The sequence below is a fragment of the Syngnathus scovelli genome, unplaced genomic scaffold (assembly GCF_024217435.2).
Source record: "Syngnathus scovelli strain Florida unplaced genomic scaffold, RoL_Ssco_1.2 HiC_scaffold_29, whole genome shotgun sequence".
NCBI lineage: Eukaryota > Metazoa > Chordata > Actinopteri > Syngnathiformes > Syngnathidae > Syngnathus > Syngnathus scovelli.
Window position 1 is genome coordinate 135,953 of NW_026061381.1, and position 22,467 is coordinate 158,419.

At 45.0% G+C, this 22,467-nt stretch overlaps 2 protein-coding genes and 1 long non-coding RNA gene across 27 annotated transcripts in view; 1 reads left to right on the plus strand and 2 right to left on the minus strand.

Moving 5' to 3' along the window:
• Positions 1-445: 445 nt before the first annotated feature.
• Positions 446-8,920, minus strand: LOC137839974 (uncharacterized). Its single transcript, XR_011086363.1, has 2 exons — positions 7,988-8,920; positions 446-7,721 (listed from the first exon to the last, which is right to left on the minus strand). It is a non-coding gene; the product is annotated as an uncharacterized lncRNA (long non-coding RNA).
• Positions 8,921-9,025: 105 nt separating this feature from the next.
• LOC125993438 (uncharacterized) lies at positions 9,026-12,044 on the plus strand. 3 transcript variants are annotated; one of them, XM_049761988.2, is made up of 7 exons: positions 9,026-9,188; positions 9,961-10,196; positions 10,278-10,991; positions 11,267-11,343; positions 11,427-11,627; positions 11,715-11,784; positions 11,877-12,044. In XM_049761988.2, exons 2-7 carry the CDS (start codon positions 10,095-10,097, stop codon positions 12,018-12,020), a joined length of 1,308 nt encoding a protein of 435 aa, XP_049617945.1. In that variant the 5' UTR covers positions 9,026-9,188; positions 9,961-10,094; the 3' UTR covers positions 12,021-12,044. The 3 variants fall into 3 exon arrangements, with proteins under 3 accessions (XP_049617945.1, XP_049617949.1, XP_049617946.1); XM_049761992.2 differs by having other exon boundaries at positions 10,302-10,991; XM_049761989.2 differs by lacking the exon at positions 9,026-9,188 and adding an exon at positions 9,635-9,890.
• Positions 12,045-14,639: 2,595 nt separating this feature from the next.
• Positions 14,640-22,467, minus strand: part of LOC125993444 (janus kinase and microtubule-interacting protein 3-like) — a 45,352-nt gene continuing 37,524 nt past the window's right edge. For 10 of the 23 annotated variants that reach the window (XM_049762016.2, XM_049762017.2, XM_068649782.1 and 7 more), the window contains 11 exons: positions 22,039-22,137; positions 21,863-21,961; positions 21,723-21,782; positions 21,552-21,617; positions 21,422-21,490; positions 21,267-21,329; positions 20,977-21,210; positions 20,772-20,897; positions 20,321-20,402; positions 17,155-18,658; positions 14,640-17,040 (listed from right to left, as the gene is read on the minus strand). In XM_049762016.2, the coding sequence (XP_049617973.1) occupies positions 20,781-20,897; positions 20,977-21,210; positions 21,267-21,329; positions 21,422-21,490; positions 21,552-21,617; positions 21,723-21,782; positions 21,863-21,961; positions 22,039-22,137 (807 nt within the window). In that variant the 3' untranslated portion in view covers positions 14,640-17,040; positions 17,155-18,658; positions 20,321-20,402; positions 20,772-20,780. Of the gene's footprint in view, positions 17,041-17,154; positions 18,659-20,100; positions 20,403-20,771; positions 20,898-20,976; positions 21,211-21,266; positions 21,330-21,421; positions 21,491-21,551; positions 21,618-21,722; positions 21,783-21,862; positions 21,962-22,038; positions 22,287-22,467 lie in introns of those variants that run through there. The other 13 variants (XM_068649785.1, XM_068649784.1, XM_068649787.1 and 10 more) reach the window with 11 other exon arrangements.

Below are 22,467 nucleotides of genomic sequence, written 5' to 3' on the forward strand. Positions count from 1 at the left end.
TCGAGCATCCAGTCCATTAGTTCTGAGGGCTTGCTGTCACCGAGCCCCTGAAAAGAGAAAAGCCTACAGGCCCTCTCAGTGCCAGACGGTTCAAACGTCTTTAGTAAGTATTCCTTCAGAGATTCATACTTTCTTGTCAGAGGAGGACGTTTAACAAGGCTCATCACCCTCAAAGCTGTAGAACTTCCGAGGGCAGATACCATGTAGTACTTTAAAGGCGTAGAAAACGAGCCGAAAACTTCTCACATTCAGACTCTGTGAGCCATGTTTATTAACTGACCAAAGTACATCCCATGCTCATGACAGAAAAAGCCGTCACCAGAATTCTTAAAGGAACCACAACTCTAAATTTAATCAGAACGTCTTAACATATAACAGAACACATATTGTTAGAGATTTGCTCACTCCAACTTATTTTGCAAGAACCAAACAGAAGACAAGCAAGTTCTTTTAGACACCTGCAGGTGGGGAGTCCATTCGTCGCTGTCTGAACAGCGATTATCGAATGAAGTCTAAAAGTCTCCTCCCTGCAAGGGCATATTTATTAGGAGGAACAGAGTGGGGGTGGGAGTGGACAGGTTTGGTGAACCCCCGGCCTCTGATAAGATCAGAGCAGGGGGTGTTTTACACTATTGTGGGAAACAGAACAACTTTGATTGCTTCCCCTGCAGCTGGTCAATCAAGCAGAGGAAGCAACCACTTCATCTTACTCTGCATTGTGAGGGCCAGACGTGATTGATTTAATCATTACATTGTGAGGGCAAGACATGATTGATTTAATCATTACAGTCTACATTCCAACATAATCATAGGATCAAACTAACCTGAAAACCCTAACATCTCCCTCCTGATTTATCATATGATTATGCCACCCCAAACAACAACGATAAGCAAGAAAAAAACATATATACGTATAATGAAGAAAGTAGAATGGTAAAAATAAAAACAACAAACAATGATAGCAACACTTTCCAGTGAAGATGAGGCATTACCTCAACACCCCAGATCAAACTTATTGTGTAAGCGAAAAACCTGCTGGCCAGATGTTATTAGCAGGAAAATTCTTACACGGCCCCTGTGCCACAGGCGACCAGAATGCTATCAATAAAAACAAAAAGAAAAACACAGAAACAGTATATCTGAGGGAAGAGCGCAAGGACAACTTTGTCTCCGACGGACCATACTTTATGGTCATCTGGAACGTTCGCACCGCAGACAGGGTCATGAGGGTCAAAGGTTGCAACTGCTCTGCGTCGAGTCCAGAAGAGTTGTGTGCTCCTGTCAGCTGATGATGTCATATCCTGTAGGTGTGGTCTGTCACCCACACTGGTGCACACACTCCTGTCCAGTTGGCGGGCAGCATCGGATAAACCACCTTGGATGTAACATGTGTAATTCACTCCAGCTGGTCTCTCTGTGTAGGCCACTTGTGGTATTGTTCGTCCTTTAACAGTCACATTGAGATTTGCCCAGAAGTGTTCATCATAGGCACCGTCTGCAAGTCCAGAGTGGGATGGGTCGGCATCACTGATTGTGACTGCTCGGCGTTGATATCCAACTCCTCCCATGGATGCCATACGTTTCGCTTCAGTGACATTCATTGCTCTGGCCTCCAAGCGAACTTGCGTGGAGGAAGGGGGGAGTTTCGAACACGCATAGCACGCCTCCTATGTGTAAGCTCTCACAGTGAACCTGAGGGTTGTCCACCTGTGAGGGGGAGAGATCAGGCGGCAGTAAATTTGCATTGGACACATCTTTCAGTTTGAGCGTCCTGATTAGATAATCTGCCCAGGACTGCTCTTCATCTGTTGCTTGCAACTCTCGTAGTCAATTGTAGTGCCCATTTAACTGGCAAACAGGAGTTTTTTTTGTTTTTGTTTTTGTTTTGTTTTTGTTTGTTTTTTGTTTTTTTCTTTTTTTTTAAACAAGCTTCTACAAAAAAAAAATGTTTGTTTTGTTTTGAAAATATTTTGAATATGAATCAAATCCATATGTTGTATAAAGCTGACTGACCTGCCCCACTATCCCTCCTCTTGAGCCATGTGACGCGCACCATGGCTCAATATTGCAGCCCATTTGCATAGGTTCTTTGGTAGGGTAGGTCATTTATAGATGCCCTTCTCTAATCTTGCCCCTGTTTTGACAACTAGCTTAGCAAGTAAATGGATGGCCTCCCCGAATGGGGAGCGACTCAGCTAGCAAATGATTAGACATTTTCACTTTGTTGTAGTTTCTTTAGTTACTTTTCAATCGTTTTCTCATTGTTTATCACAAGAATCTTAGAAATTTGAATACAAATCAAAACGTATGTTTTATTTTACTCAATTGTATGATTTAGAGAATCCATATGTAGTAAAGTTTTGTAGTACTACATATGATTTCATCATCATTTAGTTTGACTTTCTTTCCAAAACGCTTCTTAATTTCTCAGTTCACACATCTTCTACATGTGTTACTGGTTCTCCATTTTTTTTCTAGTTAATTATCAATCCAAAAGTTACGTGTTTCTTTCTAACATTCAACCTGCTCAAAATCATTCTTTCATCAAAGTCGCTCTACTAATTTTCCATAGTAGTCGCCAACGACTTCAACCATTCAACCTTTCATTCAGGCAATCATTCATCAATGCTCATCATATGTATCTCACACAGTCTCCAAAAAGGAGTCTTCCTATCACATCGGTCCCAATTCATCCAAGCTCACCACACAACACTCATATATCACTTTCAACTCAGGTTTCCTGGTAGAACAATCCACCAATTCAAAAAAAAAGACTTAACTAAACCAAACAACTGGCAAATTAATCTGAATTTTTTTCTTTGTTTTTAAATTTGAAGAACTCAATCTCTCAGATTTAGCTTGCATTTAGAATTTTGCATAATCTTATAACACAACCAATCAATTATTCCTATTAAATGTAGCATTGCAAAATCTTAAATTCACAATTTAGCTTCTTCCAATTCCTGAAAGCATGTTCTGTCATTTTTTTTTTCTCCGAATTTCTCATGTGGGCTCGACACTTTACATGCACTAGTGTGGATTAGTTTCTGCTTGCAAACAGATTTCTCTCTTTTTCCTCTCATTTTTATCTTTCAAAATCATTTCTGTTCTGCGGTGCAAATTGGATAGACCACAGTCTAGCAAATTTTTTTTATACTAAAACTTTAGCCAATGTTCATCATTTTAACATATACGCACACACATGCACAGCTCTCGCATGCAAAAGGTAGTTCCCAGCACCAATGATTCGTCACAGGCTGGCCATTTCCTGTGGTCGATCATGAGCTGGTCCCTCCCATGCACACGAGGACAGCACATTCTAATTTTATTTATTTATCTTCTAGAAGCAAGTTGCATTTATTTACCACTTGATTTGCGTATTTTAACTTTAGTGTAACACAATTTGAGCTCTAGTCATTTGTAATTTGGGCATACAAACAGCATTGTCACACTTCTTGGATGGACAGGATTTCTAATAATCTAAAAAAAATTCTAATAATCTGACAATGACATGTTTTGCTGTCATATGGGCATCTATTCTTTCTTTCTCTGTATGAGCATAAGCGGTCAAAGAGGAGGAAGCTTGTCATGCTAAAAATTTGGCTTCTCCTCTGCTCTTTCCTCCACCCTTTGATTGATATTGTTTTGCAAAACGACACTCTCGTGTGAAGTGTCCTCGTCTCCCACAGTTCCAACAGTTGTCAGAATCTCGTGGGGGTTTTGAATTATATGGCGGCCTGCGACCTTGTTGGCCTCTACCTCTCCCTCTGCCTAGCTGGGACCCTTGGAAGAAGACTGTTGTATCTTCATCTAGTTCATCATCATCATTATCTAGATGAAATACATCAGAACTTTTGCCTTTTTTGATCACCTTTTCAGCATGTCTGGCCCATTGCATAGTTGTTGTCACACTTGCAACATCCACTTCCACCAAATGTTTCCTCACCCAGTTGCCTATTTCAGGGCGGAAATTAGTGAGGAGCGCATTTTTAAGCTGTTGTTGATAAGCACTCTCAGCTGTATGGGATGCCACTATGCACCCTGAATTCTTTTTCAAATCTCAATTGAATGGCGGCCTCATCACTTTTCAACTTTCTATCTTTTGTCTTTTGGATTTGTTCTCTTCTTTCTTGTGAAGCTTTCAACCACATTTTAGCACAATCCAATTCACTCTCTTTTCTTTTCTTTTTCAGTCCTATCTTCCTAGCCACACTGTCCTCCAAAACTTCAACCACTATCTTCCACACTTCAACTTTCAACTTCCCTTCTACACCATACTTTTTCTTCCACTTTGGCATGTATTGCATACAATTAAGAAATCTACTCGCCATGTACTTCTCATCTCCGTCAAGAGGTAGAGATTTACCGTTTTTATTTCCCATCTTAATTCTAGTAGTTTTAGGTTTTACAATCTCTGTCTCAAAAATATTATTATTATTATTATTATTATTACTATTATTACTTATTTATTTCTTTGAGGATCCTCAATGCAGGTTTAAATTGACCTTTCAACAAATTACTAGCCTGTTTTTTTTGCCATGGATCAACGCTAGAACTGCTTTTTAGTCAATTTATCCTACCAGTCACACACTCAATCACACAAACTCCAGCGCTTTTTTAGGCCTCATGGCTCGGACAAACCAAAGCCGTATCTCATAGCTCGGATAAACCAAAGCCGAATCTCATAGCTCGGACAAACCAAAGCCGAATCTCATAGCTCGGACAAACCAAAGCCGAATCTCATAGCTCGGACAAACCAAAGCCGAATCTCATAGCTCGGACAAACCAAAGCCGAATCTCATAGCTCGGACAAACCAAAGCCGAATCTCATAGCCCGGACAAACCAAAGCCGTATCTTTAGCGCTTTAACTTACTTGTCCCCTGGTTCGTTGCACCGCCGGATCCCGTCAATCCACCTCTGTCAGACGAAGGCAGACCTAAGATGCTGGCCCAGCGAAGAATTCTCTTCCCAGGACTTTCTTTTCCAGGTCCTCCTAATGGACGCTGGCTTGTCGACAATGCAGCACGTCCTCCTTCGCCGGTCAGATGGTGGGTATGAGGATCCCGGGTTTCGGCACCAAAATGTTAGAGATTTGCTCACTCCAACTTATTTTGCAAGAACCAAACAGAAGACAAGCAAGTTCTTTTAGACACCTGCAGGTGGAGAGTCCATTCGTCGCTGTCTGAACAGCGATTATCGAATGAAGTCTAAAAGTCTCCTCCCTGCAAGGGCATATTTATTAGGAGGAACAGAGTGGGGGTGGGAGTGGACAGGTTTGGTGAACCCCCGGCCTCTGATAAGATCAGAGCAGGGGGTGTTTTACACTATTGTGGGAAACAGAACAACTTTGATTGCTTCCCCTGCAGCTGGTCAATCAAGCAGAGGAAGCAACCACTTCATCTTACTCTGCATTGTGAGGGCCAGACGTGATTGATTTAATCATTACATTGTGAGGGCAAGACATGATTGATTTAATCATTACAGTCTACATTCCAACATAATCATAGGATCAAACTAACCTGAAAACCCTAACACATATGGTAAAGTGAATTATGCCGGCCTTGGAGAAAGCACCACACAATCTTAAAAACATGGCACGTCCGGAATCCAAACCCACATATGGGTGGGGAATTCAGTTGGAATATGTTGGAATGTCTATTATGCTGGTGAAAATACAAATATTTTGCTGTGGAAATATTGAAAATGTGTCCGTAGTTAAATTGAAAGATCATCACATGTAGAAGTTTGGAATGTAAATCAGCTTCTTTAGTTCAGAATAGCAAAACTGTTAATGTTTTGTTTTCACAAGCATTTATATAGTCAGTGGCATTCGTGGTTTTTGACTATAGCTCTTCTTAGTAAATGTTCTTAATGGGTGATGATCATCATATAGAGCAGGGGTGCACACACTTTTTCAGCTAGTCAACCTTCTCCAGGTGTGCACAGAATAACCGTCTTTGAAGAGATCTGGCTCGAACAGAACAGGCAATCTTTGTTATCACATCCATGATCTCTTTAAATTTGAGCATTTTAGCGGTAAAACGTTTGTTGGTGGATTATGCGTTGGCAGTTCAAGAAATCTGCAAAAGCATCGTCCCGCCTGCATTTGGCAATACGCGGCCAACCATTGCGGGTGCTCCATCAATCGTAATAGACGCCAATTTGTATACTGGGAGTTTTCTCAATAAAAAATTAAATGACTGAAATTTGTCTTCTCGCTTTTTTTCTTTCATGGGAAGTATTGTCCACTCCTCTTGCAGTGAGGTCACTAAACACTATATGAATGAAAATGCACATCTGTGCTGTGTCACGCTCATCAGTAGATTCGTCCAACTGCAGTGAAAAACACAATCACTGTTATCCTTCTAAATTTGCTGAATAACATACTAAGCCATGGCTTCACAGCGCTGTGTAACTGTATGTCTTGGCAGCTGCAGAGAAGAAGGGGTTAGGGCCTAACCCCTTCTCCCACCCAGCCATTTTGTTCAAAATACGTACAATTGATTGATTTTGTCAATCATGATTAAGGTCAGTTAGTCACTGTGATCAATTTTAGGAGACTCTACGTCAAGAATAGATATGTTTCTGCTTGGTAGGCTTAAATGTTTCAGTGGGATGAGTAAACAATGGAAATAATAATGGTGGCCACTCGAAACATTGATATTTGGGTCCGATTTTGACCATTTCAGTTGTGGTGCACTCACTTTTGTTGCTAGCAGTAAACACATTCATTGTTGTATATCGAGTTACTTAGAAGTAACAACAAATATACTTTGCTATCCAAGCTTTACAGTAACTACTTAACGTTGGATCAAAGTGTAATTTCTTCAGTGTTGTCCCATGACAAGATATAATCAAAACATTGCAGATATGAGAGGGGTGTACTCACTTTTGTGAGATACTGTATGAACATTACCCCATCCCGTCCTCTTACACACACAAACACACACGCACGCACGCACACACACACACACACACACACACACACACACACACACACACACACACACACACACACACACACACACACACACACACACACACACTTGACATTCTGCTACGCATCTTCTGCAGATTACGAGTCATCCGAGGAGAAAGCTCGATGCGTGTTGGGGAACTTTTGAGCGTTGTAGTTGGGATCTCCGAGCACTCGCGCTTAGACGTCCTTCTTGACCTGGAAGCAAAGACACAGAGCTTCTTTTGACACGTATCAATACACCTAAGTGGGGGAAGAAAAGTCAAGCATCACTATTAACAATCTTTTGATGGCTCATCCATCCCTCCTTGCCTGCGTGGCATATGCATCCTGCAAATCGGGACGCTCCAGCTCTCCCTGGAGGCTGTTTGCGGCCGTAACCCGCAGGGCTCCAGCAAAGCGAGCGGCTCGACGGACGCCGTCTGACAAGGAGAGGCGGGGTCCTTGGCCCTGCGTCATCTGAGGAGGGAAAGCGCGCTGCCATCACGTACCGACCGTTGCTCTCCACTGTTCCGTAAACAGTTGGGGACATTTAGAAGAACAACCATCGGGTGAGCAGAGCAAGAGCAGTGAGTTTCCTCGCCCACTCCACCATTACAGTCAGAAAATATCAAGGCGCTTTGAATGTGGGTGGACCTTTCTCCTCTTAGCGGCCATCCCGTGTAGGTAGGCGTCAGACAGCGGCGGCTGTGCTCGGAGCTTCCTTTGAGAATGCTGATCGTGCCTGATGATTGGAACCCATTCCTGTGGAAAACATTTGCCCACGTTTAAACGTCCATGCGTCCAATTGGAATTTGCCTTTTGAGGAGACAATGTACTGTACGTCTGGTCCGTCCGCAACATAAGCACACAAAACTGATGACATTGTTTTCGGAAAGTCAGTTCTTCTTTGGATAAATCAATCAAGATTATTCACTTTCTTGGACATCCATCCATCCATCCATCCATCCATCCATCCATCCATCCATCCATCCATCCATCCATCCATCCATCCATCCATCCGTACTTACCGGTGGAAGAGACGCTGCCCACGGCTCCACCTCCCGGGTCAGCTCCGGCCGTCTGGGCGGGGACTTTTTTTTTTTTTTTCTTTTTCCCCTCCGTGTTTTATTTTGATAAATGTCAAAAACAGGTGCCCTTTTTTATGACAGGTTCATCGATTGTACTGTAACGCTGTCTACAATACATGTTCACGTGGTCATATTTTTCTGTTGAATTATTTTGTACACTATTAAAAATGTTCAAATATAATTGTTTTATGGTTGATTTTTTGAATTGGGCCACAGCGAGTCATTGAATAAATGCTTGGAAAATATAATAGCCGAAATCATGGACTTGAGTGGTGAAAAAAAAACTAGCAAAGACAAGCTTACATCGAAGACGTCCATTTTATTGTATGTTAACTGAGGTTTTTAGAAAGCGTTAATTAAAATAAACAAAAACAAAAAAAACCTGAAAAATATTGTTTACTGGTATTTGCATCCATAGAATGATTATAGATGATCTAATGCACAAGTGTGCCTTCTTTCTTATTCACGTTGTGTGCTGTCATAGATGATCGGTTACAAGACAGACTTTTCTTCTGCTAGCGCCTCAGCTACACGTTGCTATTACAAACGAGTCATTGGATAAATGCTTGGAAAATATAATAACCGAAATCATGGACTTGAGTGGTGAAAAAAAAACTAGCAAAGACAAGCTTACATCGAAGACGTCCATTTTATTGTATGTAAACTGAGGTTTTTAGAAAGCGTTAATTAAAAAAAAACAAAAAAAAAAACACCTGAAAAATATTGTTTACTGGTATTTGCATCCATAGAATGATTATAGATGATCTAATGCACAAGTGTGCCTTCTTTCTTATTCACGTTGTGTGCTGTCATAGATGATCGATAGACCAGAACAGATTTTTTTTCCGACATCCCCAAACGCATCTCCGTGAAGACTGAGCAAAGGTGGCACGTTCCGTTAACTTCAAAGACGTCAAAGTCAATTTGATGAACTCGTCGTCGAACTTCAAAAGCCAACGTTACGACACACACCTCGCACTTTGTCACACTTGGACCGTACGGCACTCGGAAGGAAGGCCAAACTAGGGGATTGCAATTGCAATTGCAATTGCAATTTGCCCACAGTCCCTGAAGGGAGCAGACGTCATCCTGCGAGGGTTGTTTGGACTGGCAATGGCACACAAGACTGGATGTCACTTGTGTAAGTTAGCGCTAAGTAAGAGCACGATCTTATACTTGAGATAACCTATGTTATCTCAAGTATAAGCTCTGCTCACCCGATGGTAGTATGTGTGAATACTGCACATGTTGTCAGTAGAACTAGTTGGGCCTAAGCGCCCATTTGGGGGAAATAATGCACATTTGCAAGGAAAATCGGAGCTCTTACGAACAGTTGATGCCACTTGAATGACGACATCAGTTGCGTTGAAGAAATGTTGCATTTGACTTTGTATTTCACGTATAAGAGTATAATCTTCCTCACGCCATATCACGTATAAGAGTATAATCTTCCTCACGCCATAAGGTAGCGCGCGTCGATCACAGGAACCAACACTTTGATATTGTCACTCTACGTGATAACGTCACATGAGAGTCGATCAATCTCCAATAGGAACTCATGGGCTTTTTCGATTTTCCTTCTCACTTTTTCTCCCCCATACTGGAAGAGAAGAACAGAACACTTGTCGTTTGTTCTTGACTGGTTAATTCAATTTTAGCTGCCACTGCCGGCCGGCCGGCCGGCCGGTCCTTATTGTGGTCTTGTGCATGTCATGTGCTGGTCGAGTCTTTAAAATGTCATTGCAGTCGTGGATGCAAATGGTAGAAAATGTCAAATGGATTTACCCATGACAATCCTTGTCATGCAATTGCTACGATGCCAAATAGGAACCAAAGTGCCAATGTAATAAGAATTCAAGCGACGACAGAGCCATGAAACGGAGTCAACTCCTCGCTAACTGTCTCTCTTTTAGGTTCTCGAGGGGGACGAGAAGCGCAGCCGGCCGGAGTTTGGATCGAAGAACAATTTGCAGGCTCGTCGTCCATGTGACTTTGCAGCCTTGCTGCTGCAGGTCATGGTGACATACTGAGTGGGGTTGTGTGGTGAATGGCTGTCAGCAGAGGGGGTCTACTTGCCTTCTGGGTGGCTTGTGTCCGCATCCATGGCAGAAGGCAGCCCATCACCAAGCACATCAGGAGCCTTTGTCAGGTAATTAGCTGGCTGCAAAGAACCATTTCAACACTAACCGTTCCATTCAATGGGATGAGGGAGGAGTTTAGCATTTTTCAGATCCATCGAGTGTGTGTCTTTCAGCCAATTGATTTGCAGTGGTGCTGCCCAACCCGCCGCCCTCTCAGCAGTGCATCATGGGCCCTGGCGTCGCCCAATTGCACCAGCTATCAGACGGTGAAGCAAGCGGTCGTGTCGCAGCCTTTCCATCACGTCAGCTGGCCGCAGGGGGCCGCTTACCTGGACGACCACTGGGAGGAGCCGCCCGGCCTGTGCGCGCTGGCGCGGCCCGATGAGTGGAGCGGCCTACGCACGGTGGTGGAGATCCCGCTCTTTGGTCAGACTAGACTAGCAGAGGTTCCAGGAAGTCACAAGTCCACCGACTTTTCCTTCCTATTGACGACGGTGGACGGCAGCAGAGAGGATGACATCAGCATCGGCAGCAGCTTCCGGAGAAGCGGCGCGCACGGCCAAAATAGACAGCACGGCTGTTTCCGAAGCCTCTTTGAAACCGAGTGTTGCCCCGCACCCTTCGTGTACGGTTCTCGCTTTTACTGTTTCCATTCCCCGGGAACAGAAGCCACGGTGGCCGGCGGCGGCGGCAGCCCGAACTCTCGGCAGGACATTGGATTGGAGAGAAACAAGATGGAGGAGTTTCCCTGTCATCCCAACCCTGTGTATAGTCGCCATGTAAGAACAGAGGGCTCGCAAAGTGAAAGAGACAATGAAGGAGAGCAAAAGCTGGCCGTGGCATATGAAAGACTAAGGACGGAGGTAGGTAGGCAGATGCTTTCTCTGAGATAGATACGCTCCAGGGAAAGTGGCTGAATCTCTTTCCAAACAATCCAACTTCAATGCTTGTGTTGAGTTGTGCACTTGACGGTATTACCCGTTGAATAGCTTCATGCTGCAGGGCAGGGATTCGGCAAGTCGTGTGACAACTTTCCATTCTTCTAGTTTAGTAACGAGAATGAGCATTGAGACATGTCATCTGGGAACAAATAACAGGAGTTTTTTTTTTTGTAATACATTGAAGCATTCTTTTACAGCTTCCAAAGAATCACGACTATACCATGTACTCCCGTGACGTTGAATTCATCAACGGACTTGTCAACAACAAGACCAGGTAGTGATCCAGCTTACCTTAGCTTGAGACTATGATCCTATTTCTTTTCTTTTGTGACTGGCCCATGAGTCCGTCTCTTGCAGGGGACGTGCGATCTACCGACTCAGCACTTCGCTGTGGCGCCTGGTGTGTCTGTTCTATTTCACCGACGTCCGGCTGGAGGTGCTGAAACTGACCAAGCACGTGGAAGACGGGACCATTAAGGCTCGCTGGAGGCTCCGGGGCCTTCCCTTCCTGACTCTGATGCTTCGCTTCTACCGCAAAGAGAAACCACACCTGTACAGGTAGCCCCACCCAGACTCTTTTGGGTCTATTTGAAAGCAGCCCGTCCATATGTGTCATTCTGACTGAATGGCATCTATCTGTTCCAGGTCCTATGACGCTTTCGCCATATTCTACATAGGATGCGATGGACTCATCCATTGTCATCAAGTTGAAAAGGTAAGAAAGTAGCTGCGGATGTGGCTTGGCGGGTTAGGGCTCGGTTTTCCAGTGTTTCTTCCTTCAAACAGCAAACTTTTGTGATTGTGCAGATGATGCCATCTCAGCCCCCGGCCCTGCCCAGAGTCACGTCCCTCCTGGCCGGTGCTTTAGTAGCTCTGGGGGTGGAGGAAAACCGACCCGCCCTCAATCTGCTGCCCTCCCTCTTGTCATCACTGTGGCAGGTCTGTGAATGACGGATCATGTCACACTGAAGGTCCACAAGACTGTTTCTTTGGCATTATAGGAACAACAGCTGTAGCACAACGCATGATATCGTTGCTTTTGGATTAAGTGCACAACTCTCCCGGCTATTGGTCTGAACTAGTAACCGCGGCATTTTAGGTCAACTATCACTTACTACATTTACTAACTGACCGAGTGTTGTGAAAATGCTACAACACGCAACTTTGGTTTACCATCGCCTTTCCCAACTCGTCTGGTGTTTTGTAGTGTACCAAAATATCCCATAATTATCTGCCTAAATAATTGTGACTAATTTAAAACTATTCTACTTGTTAATACCTACAAAATAACATATTCTAACCGGAGATTGCTTTCACCCCAGCGACCCGGGTTCGAATCTCAGTGGGACGAAAAAACTTTTATCATAGAAAATTTGCAACACAGTTGCTCGTGTAACCATATAACGATACACTTCTTTAGAGCTAGGGTTAGGTTTAAAGTTAGGGTTGGAGCTAGAATTAGGTTTAGAGCTAGTGTTAGGGTTAGAGCTAGGGTTAGGGTTAGAGCTAGTGTTAGGGTTAGAGCTAGGGTTAGGGTTAGAGCTAGGGCTAGGGTTAGAGCTAGGGTTGGGGTTAGCGTTAGGGCTAGGGTTAGAGCTAGGGTTAGGGTTAGAGCTAGGGTTAGAGCTAGGGTTAGGGTTAGAGCTAGGGTTAGAGCTAGGGTTAGGGTTAAAGCTAGGGTTAGAGCTAGGGTTAGGCTTAGAAATAGGGTTGGAGCTAGGGTTAGGGTAAGAGCTAGTGTTAGGGTTAGAGTTAGGGTTAGAGCTAGTGTTAGGGTTAGAGTTGGGGTTAGAGCTAGTGTTAGGGTTAGAGTTAGGGTTAGAACTAGGGTTAGAGCTAGGGTTAGGGTTAGAGCTAGGGTTAGAGCCAGGGTTAGGGTTAGAGCTAGAGTTAGGGTTAGAGCTAGGGTTAGGGTTAGGGCTAAGTTTAGGGTTAGGGTTAGAGCTAGGGTTAAGGTTTGAGCTAGGTTTATGGTTAGATCTAGAGTTAGAGCTAGGGTTGGGGTTAGAGCTAGGGTTACGGTTACACCTAGGGTTAGCGCTAGGGTTAGAGCTAGAGTTAGGGTTAGAGCTAGGGTTAGGGCTAAGTTTAGGGTTAGGGTTAGCGCTAGGGTTAGGGTTTGAGCTAGGGTTAGGGTTAGTGCTAGGGTTAGGGTTAGATCTAAGGTTAGAGCTAGGGTTGGGGTTAGGGTTAGAGTTAGACCTAGGGTTGGAGTTAGCTTTAACCCTAACCCTAGCTCTAACCCTAGCTCCAACCCTAACCCTAGCTCTAACCCTAGCTCTAACTCTAACCTTAGTTCTAACCCTAACACTAGCCCTAACCCTAACCCCAACCCTAGCTCTAACCCTAACCCTAGTCCTAACCCTAACCCTAGCTCTAACCCTAACCCTAACACTAGCTCTAACCCTACCCTAACCCTAACCCCAACCCTAGCTCTAACCCTAACCCTAGCTCTAACCCTAACCCTAGCTCTAACCCTAACACTAGCTCTAAACCTAATTCTAGCTCTAACCCTAACTTTAAACCTAACCCTAGCTCTAAAGAAGTGTATCGTTATATGGTTACACGAGCAACTGTGTTGCAAATTTTCTATGATAAAAGTTTTTTGCGGCTTGGTGGAGCACTGGGTAGCACGTCCGCCTCACAGTTAAGAGGGTGCGGGTTCGATTCCACCTCCGGCCCTCCCTGTGCGGAGTTTGCATGTTCTCCCCGAGCCCGCGTGGGTTTTCTCCGGGCACTCCGGTTTCCTCCCACATCCCAAAAACATGCTTGGTAGGCCGATTGATCACTCCAAATTGTCCCTAGGTGTGAGTGCGTGTGTGAATGGTTGTTTGTCTCTGTGTGCCCTGCGATTGGCTGGCAACCGGTTCAGGGTGTCCCCCGCCTACTGCCCGATGATGGCTGGGATAGGCTCCAGCATGCCCGCGACCCCCGTGGGGACTAAGCGGTTCAGAAAATGGATGGATGGAAAAGTTTTTTCGTCCCACTGAGAATTTTGTTTTTATGTTTTAATTGGCGAATAAAGAAACAAGGAATAAAACACCAGACAAGTTTTAACATAAATGTTTATTAAAAATAATAATATTAAAAGCAAATTTCAAACCAGCAATCTAATGTGAAATTGCAGTAGATATATTGGATAACAATATTTAGGCGTACATAGGTATACACGTTATTTAAAAACTACTATAAAAATATAATAAAATAAATATATAAAGTGTAGCGAACGATTTGGTGAACGATTCTTTTGAACAAATATTTTGAGTGAACCGATTCTAAAGATTCAGTTCACTTAAAAGAACTGGAATACACATCGCTCGTACAAAACAGTGCAAGCTATTGTGGACTGCCTTTCGAAATAGCCGACTGCTTAGTGACTCGGCAAGAGCTTGGTTCGATCCCAGGTGCGAGGAAGTGCTTTTGTTGTGCAATTAACCCTTTATTTATTTATTGTCTTTTTTTTAACCTCGTGTAGTGTACCTACACATATTGTCATATAAAGCAGTTAACCAAATGTCTGATTTTTGTGTTTTTATTGGCGAATATAAATACAAGGAATAAGACGCCATACAAGTTTTAACATAAATGTTTATTAAAAATAATATTAAAAGCAAATTTCAAACCAGCAATCTAATGTGAAATTGCAGTAGATATATTGGATAACAATATTTAGGCGTATACAGGTATACACGTTATTTAAAAACGACTATAAGTGTTATACTACGATACAAGTGTTTACCAGCTCAGTGGCCTAAGAGGAGAGTGTCCGCCCTGAGATTGGGAGGTTTTGGGTTCAAACCCCTGCCGAGTCATACCAGCGACTATAACAATGATACCCATTTCTTCCCTGCTTGGCACTCAGTGTAAGGGGTTGAAATGCCCCCCCCCCCCCCCCCCCCCCCCCCCCTGCTGCTCACGATCATTGGGACTTTTGGCACTCAGTGTAAGGCAGGGGTGTCCAAGTCCAGTCCTCGAGGGCCGCATTCCTACATGTTTTCCAAGTTTCCCTCGTTAAACACACCTGATACAAATGATCAGTTCATCCTCGCGTTCTACAGGAGCCTGATCATTGAATCAGGTGTGTTTAACGAGGGAAACTTGGAAAACATGGAGGAATGCGGCCCTCGAGGACTGGACTTGGACACCCCTGTTGTAGGGTGACCAGATTTGGGGAGGACAGCCAATCAGGAGGTGGGGTTGAGGGCGGGTGTGGCACCATCTAGTGTCCAAGTGACGTAGGTACACCTGGAAATGGCCGTGTACCTAATGGAGTGTCTAAGTGACGTCACAGAACCAACAGCCAATCAGGAGGTGGGGGTGAGGGCGGGTGTGGCACTTTTCACTTAAACCAGGGGTGTCAACCTCCAGTCCTCTAGGGGCCGCGTTCCAATATGTTTTCCAAGTGACCCTCGTTAAGCGCACCTGCGTGAAAACTTTTAGCTCCTTTCACGTTCCGCAGGAGCTAAAAGTTTTCACGCAGGTGCACTTAACGAGGGACTCACACGGACACTCCATTAAGTACACCGCCATTTTCAAGTGTACCTAATAACAGGCCACTTTATTAGAGAAATATCATGGTCAAAGGTCACAGGAGTCACGCTCTCGTCCTCGGGGCCGCGTTCCAACATGTTTTCCAAGTGACCCTCGTTAAGCGCACCTGCGTGAAAACTTTTAGCTACCTAAAGGTTTTCTCGCAGGTGCACTTAACGAGGGACTCACACGGACACTCCATTAAGTACACCGCCATTTTCAAGTGTATCTAATAACAGGCCACTTTATTAGGGAAATATCATGGTCAAAGGTCACAGGTGTCACGCTCTCGTCCTCGGGGCCGCGTTCCAACATGCTTTCCAAGTGACCCTGGTTAAGCGCACCTGCGTGAAAACTTTTAGCTACTTTCACGTTCTGCAGGAGCTAAAAGTTTTCACGCAGGTGCGCTTAACGAGGGAATCACACGGACACTCCATTAGGTACACCGCCCTTTTCAAGTGTACCTAATAACAGGCCACTTTATTAGGGAACTATCATGGTCAAAGGTGTCAAGCTCTAGTCCTCAGGGGGGCCGCGTTCCAACATGTTTTCCAAGTGACCCTCGTTAAACACACCTGCGCGAACACTTTTAGCTACTTTCACGTTCTGCAGGAGCTAAAAGTTTTCACGTAGGTGCACTTAACGAGGGTCACTTGGAAAACATGTTGGAATGCGGCCCCGAGGACTAGAGCTTGATACCTGTGACATTCGACCATGATACCGTTTTACATGATGTCGTAAATAAATAAATACATAAAGAATGAACGAATAAAAGAGATTTGAAACATCCATCCGCTTGTTGCATGATACAAATATTGATGTAATCTCCCCTCCTTCACTGCATCGGGAAGCTGATCTAATACTGCTATGGAACATGATTAAAGCTCACTATAAAATAGTAAAATACAAATGACTGACTGAAAAAAGTCATCATCTAAAATAGTAAAATACAAATGAGTTAAAGCATTTTTCATCTGATGTAATGATCTCTACAACATTAGGTGGGTTATAACATGAAGTTCAACTTTACAGCAATTTAAAAGCTAACGTAACACGTTTGTACTGTACCATGTTTTATATCTTCTAAGAAAACATTTTGTATTTCATTTTCTAAACACGTTCAACTTTCCAAACGCTCACTGGCATCGAATCTTTTTCGAATACTCCCAAACTGAGAATGAGTATGTCAAATCAAAGCATCGGTCAAGGAGAGTAACACAAATATTTGAGCACAGGAACACACACACACACACACACACACACACACACACACACACACACACACACACACACACACACACACACACACACACTTGACATTCTGCTACGCATCTTCTGCAGATTACGAGTCATCCGAGGAGAAAGCTCGATGCGTGTTGGGGAACTTTTGAGCGTTGTAGTCGGGATCTCCGAGCACTCGCGCTTAGATGTCCTTCTTGACCTGGAAGCAAAGACACAGAGCTTCTTTTGACACGTATCAATACACCTAAGTGGGGAAAGAAAAGTCAAGCATCACTATTAACAATCTTTCGATGGCTCATCCATCCCTCCTTGCCTGCGTGGCATATGCATCCTGCAAATCGGGACGCTCCAGCTCTCCCTGGAGGCTGTTTGCGGCCGTAACCCGCAGGGCTCCAGCAAAGCGAGCGGCTCGACGGACGCCGTCTGACAAGGAGAGGCGGGGTCCTTGGCCCTGCGTCATCTGAGGAGGGAAAGCGCGCTGCCATCACGTACCGACCGTTCCTCTCCACTGTTCCGTAAACAGTTGGGGACATTTAGAAGAACAACCATCGGGTGAGCAGAGCAAGAGCAGTGAGTTTCCTCGCCCACTCCACCATTACTGTCAGAAAATATCAAGGCGCTTTGAATGTGGGTGGACCTTATTCCTCTTAGCGGGCATCCCGTGTAGGTAGGCATCAGACAGCGGCGGCTGTGCTCAGAGCTTCCTTTGAGAATGCAGATCGTGCCTGATGATTGGAACCCATTCCTGTGGAAAACATTTGCCCACGTTCAAACGTCCATGCGTCCAATTGGAATTTGCCTTTTGAGGAGACAATGTACTGTACGTCTGGTCCATCCGCAACATAAGCACACAAAACTGATGACATTGTTTTCGGAAAGTCAGTTCTTCTTTGGATAAATCAATCAAGATCATTCACTTTCTTGGACATCCATCCATCCATCCATCCATCCATCCATCCATCCATCCATCCATCCATCCATCCATCCATCCATCCATCCGTACTTACCGGTGGAAGAGACGCTGCCTACGGCTCCACCTCCCGGGTCAGCTCCGGCCGTCTGGGCGGGGACTTTGTTTTTTTTTTTCTTTTTCCCCTCCGTGTTTTATTTTGATAAATGTCAAAAACGCGTGCCCTTTTTTATGACAGGTTCATCGATTGTACTGTAACGCTGTCTACAATACATGTTCACGTGGTCATATTTTTCTGTTGAATTATTTTGTACACTATTAAAAATGTTCAAATATAATTGTTTTATGGTTAATTTTTTTGAATTGGGCCACAGCGAGTCATTGAATAAATGCTTGGAAAATATAATAGCCGAAATCATGGACTTGAGTGGTGAAAAAAAAACTAGCAAAGACAAGCTTACATCGAAGACGTCCATTTTATTGTATGTTAACTGAGGTTTTTAGAAAGCGTTAATTAAAATAAACAAAAAAAAAACCCTGAAAAATATTGTTTACTGGTATTTGCATCCATAGAATGATTATAGATGATCTAATGCACAAGTGTGCCTTCTTTCTTATTCACGTTGTGTGCTGTCATAGATGATCGGTTACAAGACAGACTTTTCTTCTGCTAGCGCCTCAGCTACACGTTGCTATTACAAACGTAAATCTCATTAAACACAATGAGTGTTACTTACCGTGTACGCTGTAGACTGTCCAGTTGGAAGCAGAAAATAAAGATATTTCTGTTCATATTCGTCGTTGCTCAGTGGCTCACGGCCATCGCGCCAACAGATTTGAATTTTGGTGGAAGTTCCGCAATTACGTCATATCCGCGGCACATGACTGCGACGTAATACCCGCTTATCTGAAACGGCAGTTAAAAGTAGAGTTACATCAAGTTTTCTTTTTTAATCAACGCAATCATTTACAACCGTTGACCAGAAAGAATCGTCGAAATTCGACGTTCCCCCCAAACGCCACACTCACTCGCTTTTCAGGGCAACAAAAGTACTTCTTTTTAAAAACGATTAGTTTTACTTACCGTGTGCGCTCTGGACGGTCCAGTTGCAAGCAGAAAATAAAAATATTTCTCTTGTTAGTTGTATGTTTCCATCCGCTGTGTCTTTGTCAACATCGCCATTTTCCTACTTCCTGTTGCGAGCCACGCCCACGGATTTATATTTTGGCGGAAGTTCCGCCCATTGGCGTAGTTTTCGCGTATAGCAAATCCGATTGGTTAGGAAGGGGGTGCGGTTATGCAGCCGAGGGGTCCTGTGATCGGTGGGATGTAAAGTAGGTGTCGACGTCACGTCCGCGTCACGTGACCACGACGTGGCAGACGTCATATAGCAACCGCTGTTTTGTTTAGTAGACTTACAGTTGTTATGCATTGACATAATGGCGCACACTCCAAATAGATTTAAATAAATTAAATAATTCTTCTGCCCACTCCCTTATAAACAAGTTAACTCTCCCCGCGGATTTGAATTCCGGCGGAAGTTCCGCCCATCGACGTCACGTCTGTCACGTGACCACAACGTGGCAGATGTCATATAGCAACCGCTGTTTTGTTTAGTAGATTTACAGTTGTTATGCATTGGCATAATGGTGTGCACACAAAATAGATTTAAATAAATTAAATATTTCTTCTGCCCACTCCCTTTTAAACAAGTTAACTCTGCCCACGGATTCTAATTTCGGAGGAAGGTCCGCCCATTGACGTCTTCTCTGCGTCACGTGACCACAACGCAGCGACGTCATATAGTAACCGCTGTTTTGATCAGTAGACTTACAGTTATTATGCGTTGACATAATGGCGCACTGGTTAGCATGTCCGCCTCTTAAGCACGATGTTGCGGGTTCGACGCCTGATCAATGTTAGCATGGAGTGAGCTGAAGTGCATGGCGCTGAAGATTTGAATCTTTGAAATGCGCTGAGGTCTGACATATCAGGCAGAATGGTTTGCCATCACGTTCAACAAAAAATAGAAACTTTCCCACTCTGATAAAAACGTCCTGTGTTCATCTACATATTTTTGTTTTGCTGTGCATCTTTTCCCTGCCATTTCGAGAGCCCAATTGACACTAATAGTTTACTGGAATGTGTTTGCCCATCCTACTTTGTGGAATTTTACCACATGCGCTTTTGACGAAAATACTAAATTGAACTCAAGTGAAGCCAACACGCACAACCCCCCCCCCCCTCCCCCCCCCCCCCCCACACACACACCTACACACACACACACACACAAATGTTGATATAAACATAAAAGAGCCGCATGAATCCAAGCAAAGAGCCGCATGCGGTTCGGGAGTTGCGGCTTGGCCAAACCTGTACTATACAACTTTATTTGTATACAATTTCACAACAGTTGTCACACAAACAAAGCGGGAAAAACCGAAGACGTGCGTGTTCCGCCCACGCTGGATTTATTTGCACCTTTGAAAAGACACCGTATTGCCGCAGATGTGGCAAAGAGTACTTTTGGGCATCTGAGACGGAAGGATGTCCAAAGCATCACGTCACCTGCTCTGGTAGGAATGGTGGTGGGACGTTGAGGTCAACCGCTTTGGGGTTGGCTGAATCTTTGGTCGCAGGATGCCACACACTTGAAGACAGAAGCAGAAAAGCAGAGCTAAATGCAAAATGTACTCACCGGTGACTCCAATTTTTTTCCCCCCTGAAGAAATGGATGGACGGGTGGCCCCGGCTGGCCGGTGGGACTCTTGTTATTCTGACCCTTTTTAGTGCGCGTTTGGGGCAACAACCGTTTTTTGTGGCGCTCTCTTCTGGTTCAAGAGTGGCCTGCATGTGAATTTGCCTTTCCTGCCTTCTGAATGGATGAGCGCCGGTGTGACGCGGTGCCTCTGTCACCGTGGCGGGGGGTATACGTCGGCATCGGAGCGTCTGCCAACGTCTGAGACCGGCTGGCAGTGTATCGGAGGTGTCGAGTGCGGTGCCGCTGGAGCTCACTCACCAGCTGGTGTTAGGGCCACAGAATGAAGGCCAAGGAGAAGACTAGAAAGAGAAACAGAAACTTCTCCTCCAATTGTTTGATTTGTCTCTTCTGAGCTTCGATGAATTCTTTCAGCTCTTTGTTCCTCTAGGACGGACAAATGGAAAGTAGCCTTCAAAAGCCAGTAAGCGTGCAAGTAAGTGCCGGGCTGGCTTTGGGCCCTTACCTGTTGCGCGCTGTGCAGCAGATCCATTCTCTTTTGGAGGATGCAAGCGTCGCGCTCCCTCAACTCGCACATCAGGGCTCGCTTCCATTGGTCCACGGCGCTCCTAAGCTCTTGTCTCTGATCCGCCGTCAGCACGTCATTCACGCCAGCGTGGCTGGCTTTTTCGCCATCCGTGGCGGGGCAGTCCCGCTGCGGTAGCGCCTTGTACAACATGGCCTCCAGCTCCATGATCCTCTGGGCCGCAATCCTCGTCCATCAGTGGTCCGGCGGGAGATTTGAGGGCGGCTTACCTTATGAGCCTGGTCCATGGAACGCTTCCTGAAGTCCAACTCTTCATCCAGGTAGCCCTTCTGCTTGCAAAACATATCGTAGCACAGCTCAAGGTCAGAATTGTTGGGGCACATTGCCCCGAGATCCCCTTGGCTGATGTCGCGTGTCTGTCTACCTTCTCACTTTCAATGTCCAACATCTTCTGTTGAAGTGCTGACTTGGTCACTTTGATGTATTCTAACCACTGAGGAAAGGCTGCTGTCACATAAGCAGAATGCGAGAGCGTGCGTGTACGTGCGCGTTACCTTCTCGGCTAGGGTGGGAAGGGTCCTGGCGTGAATCACGACCACCTGCTCCTCGTTGGTGAGATTCTGCAAGAGCCCAAAGGCACAGCGTCAACAAGCTTCAAAGCCTTCCAAAAGTCACATTTGAGCCGCCGAGTCTCGTGGAGTGCGAACATAAGGAGTTCGACATACACTCACGGCGTTATCGCCCAGGATGTCCAGCTTCTTCATCAGATCACTGATGACGATGTCCTGGGGAAAGGCTCAAGGAGCAATGTAAGGTGTTCTGGGACCTCAGGTTAAGGTTAGGGTTGCGAGGGAGGCCTTCGTACGCTCACGCCGTCGGCCTCACAGTAGATCTGCAAAGGGCTGAGGCCGTCTGGGAAACGGACTTGCAGAAACTTCAAAACGGGGGAGCGCCACTCCCTCTCCTGAAAGGCAGAGGCATGCATCCGTCCATCCGTCTGTCACATCTCTGGCCTCAACACGCTTGTGCGAGTCTTCCCACCTCCAGCTCCAGGATGCGGAACTCAAGCAGTTCGTTTTGGTCTCGGATATCCTGGATTTGCTCTTTCAGACGCGCTTCTTCCGCCTCCATCCGCCTGACCTGAAAAGACAGTCAGACCTCATCTGCGGGGCTTCCGGACGGGTGTGACGCCAAGCGACTCCGCCCAGCGCCTTTCTTTCCGTCAACTTTTCGGCCAACTGCTGATTGCTCTGACGCAGCAGCTGCTTCTCCTCCACCCACTTGACATTCTAGAAGAGACAAATGTGTGGACAGCTTTGGAATGTTGTGTCATTTTCATCCACAAATTCTTTGGTTGACTGGAAAATGACATTTGCTTTTCTCCGCATTTTCCCAGCCACGTTTGGGGGGAGGGTTGGTCCAGTAATGCCAGACGAATGAGTGACTGAAGAATGTAGCTATTTTGTCTGA

Excerpts from the sequence above, each read along its gene's own strand:
- LOC125993438 (XM_049761988.2), top strand. The coding sequence starts at position 10,095 with ATGGCTGTCAGCAGAGGGGGTCTACTTGCCTTCTGGGTGGCTTGTGTC. Across the intron at positions 10,992-11,266 it reads ATGAAAGACTAAGGACGGAG|CTTCCAAAGAATCACGACTA; the intron begins GTAGGTAGGCAG and ends ATTCTTTTACAG. Across the intron at positions 11,628-11,714 it reads GAGAAACCACACCTGTACAG|GTCCTATGACGCTTTCGCCA; the intron begins GTAGCCCCACCC and ends TATCTGTTCCAG.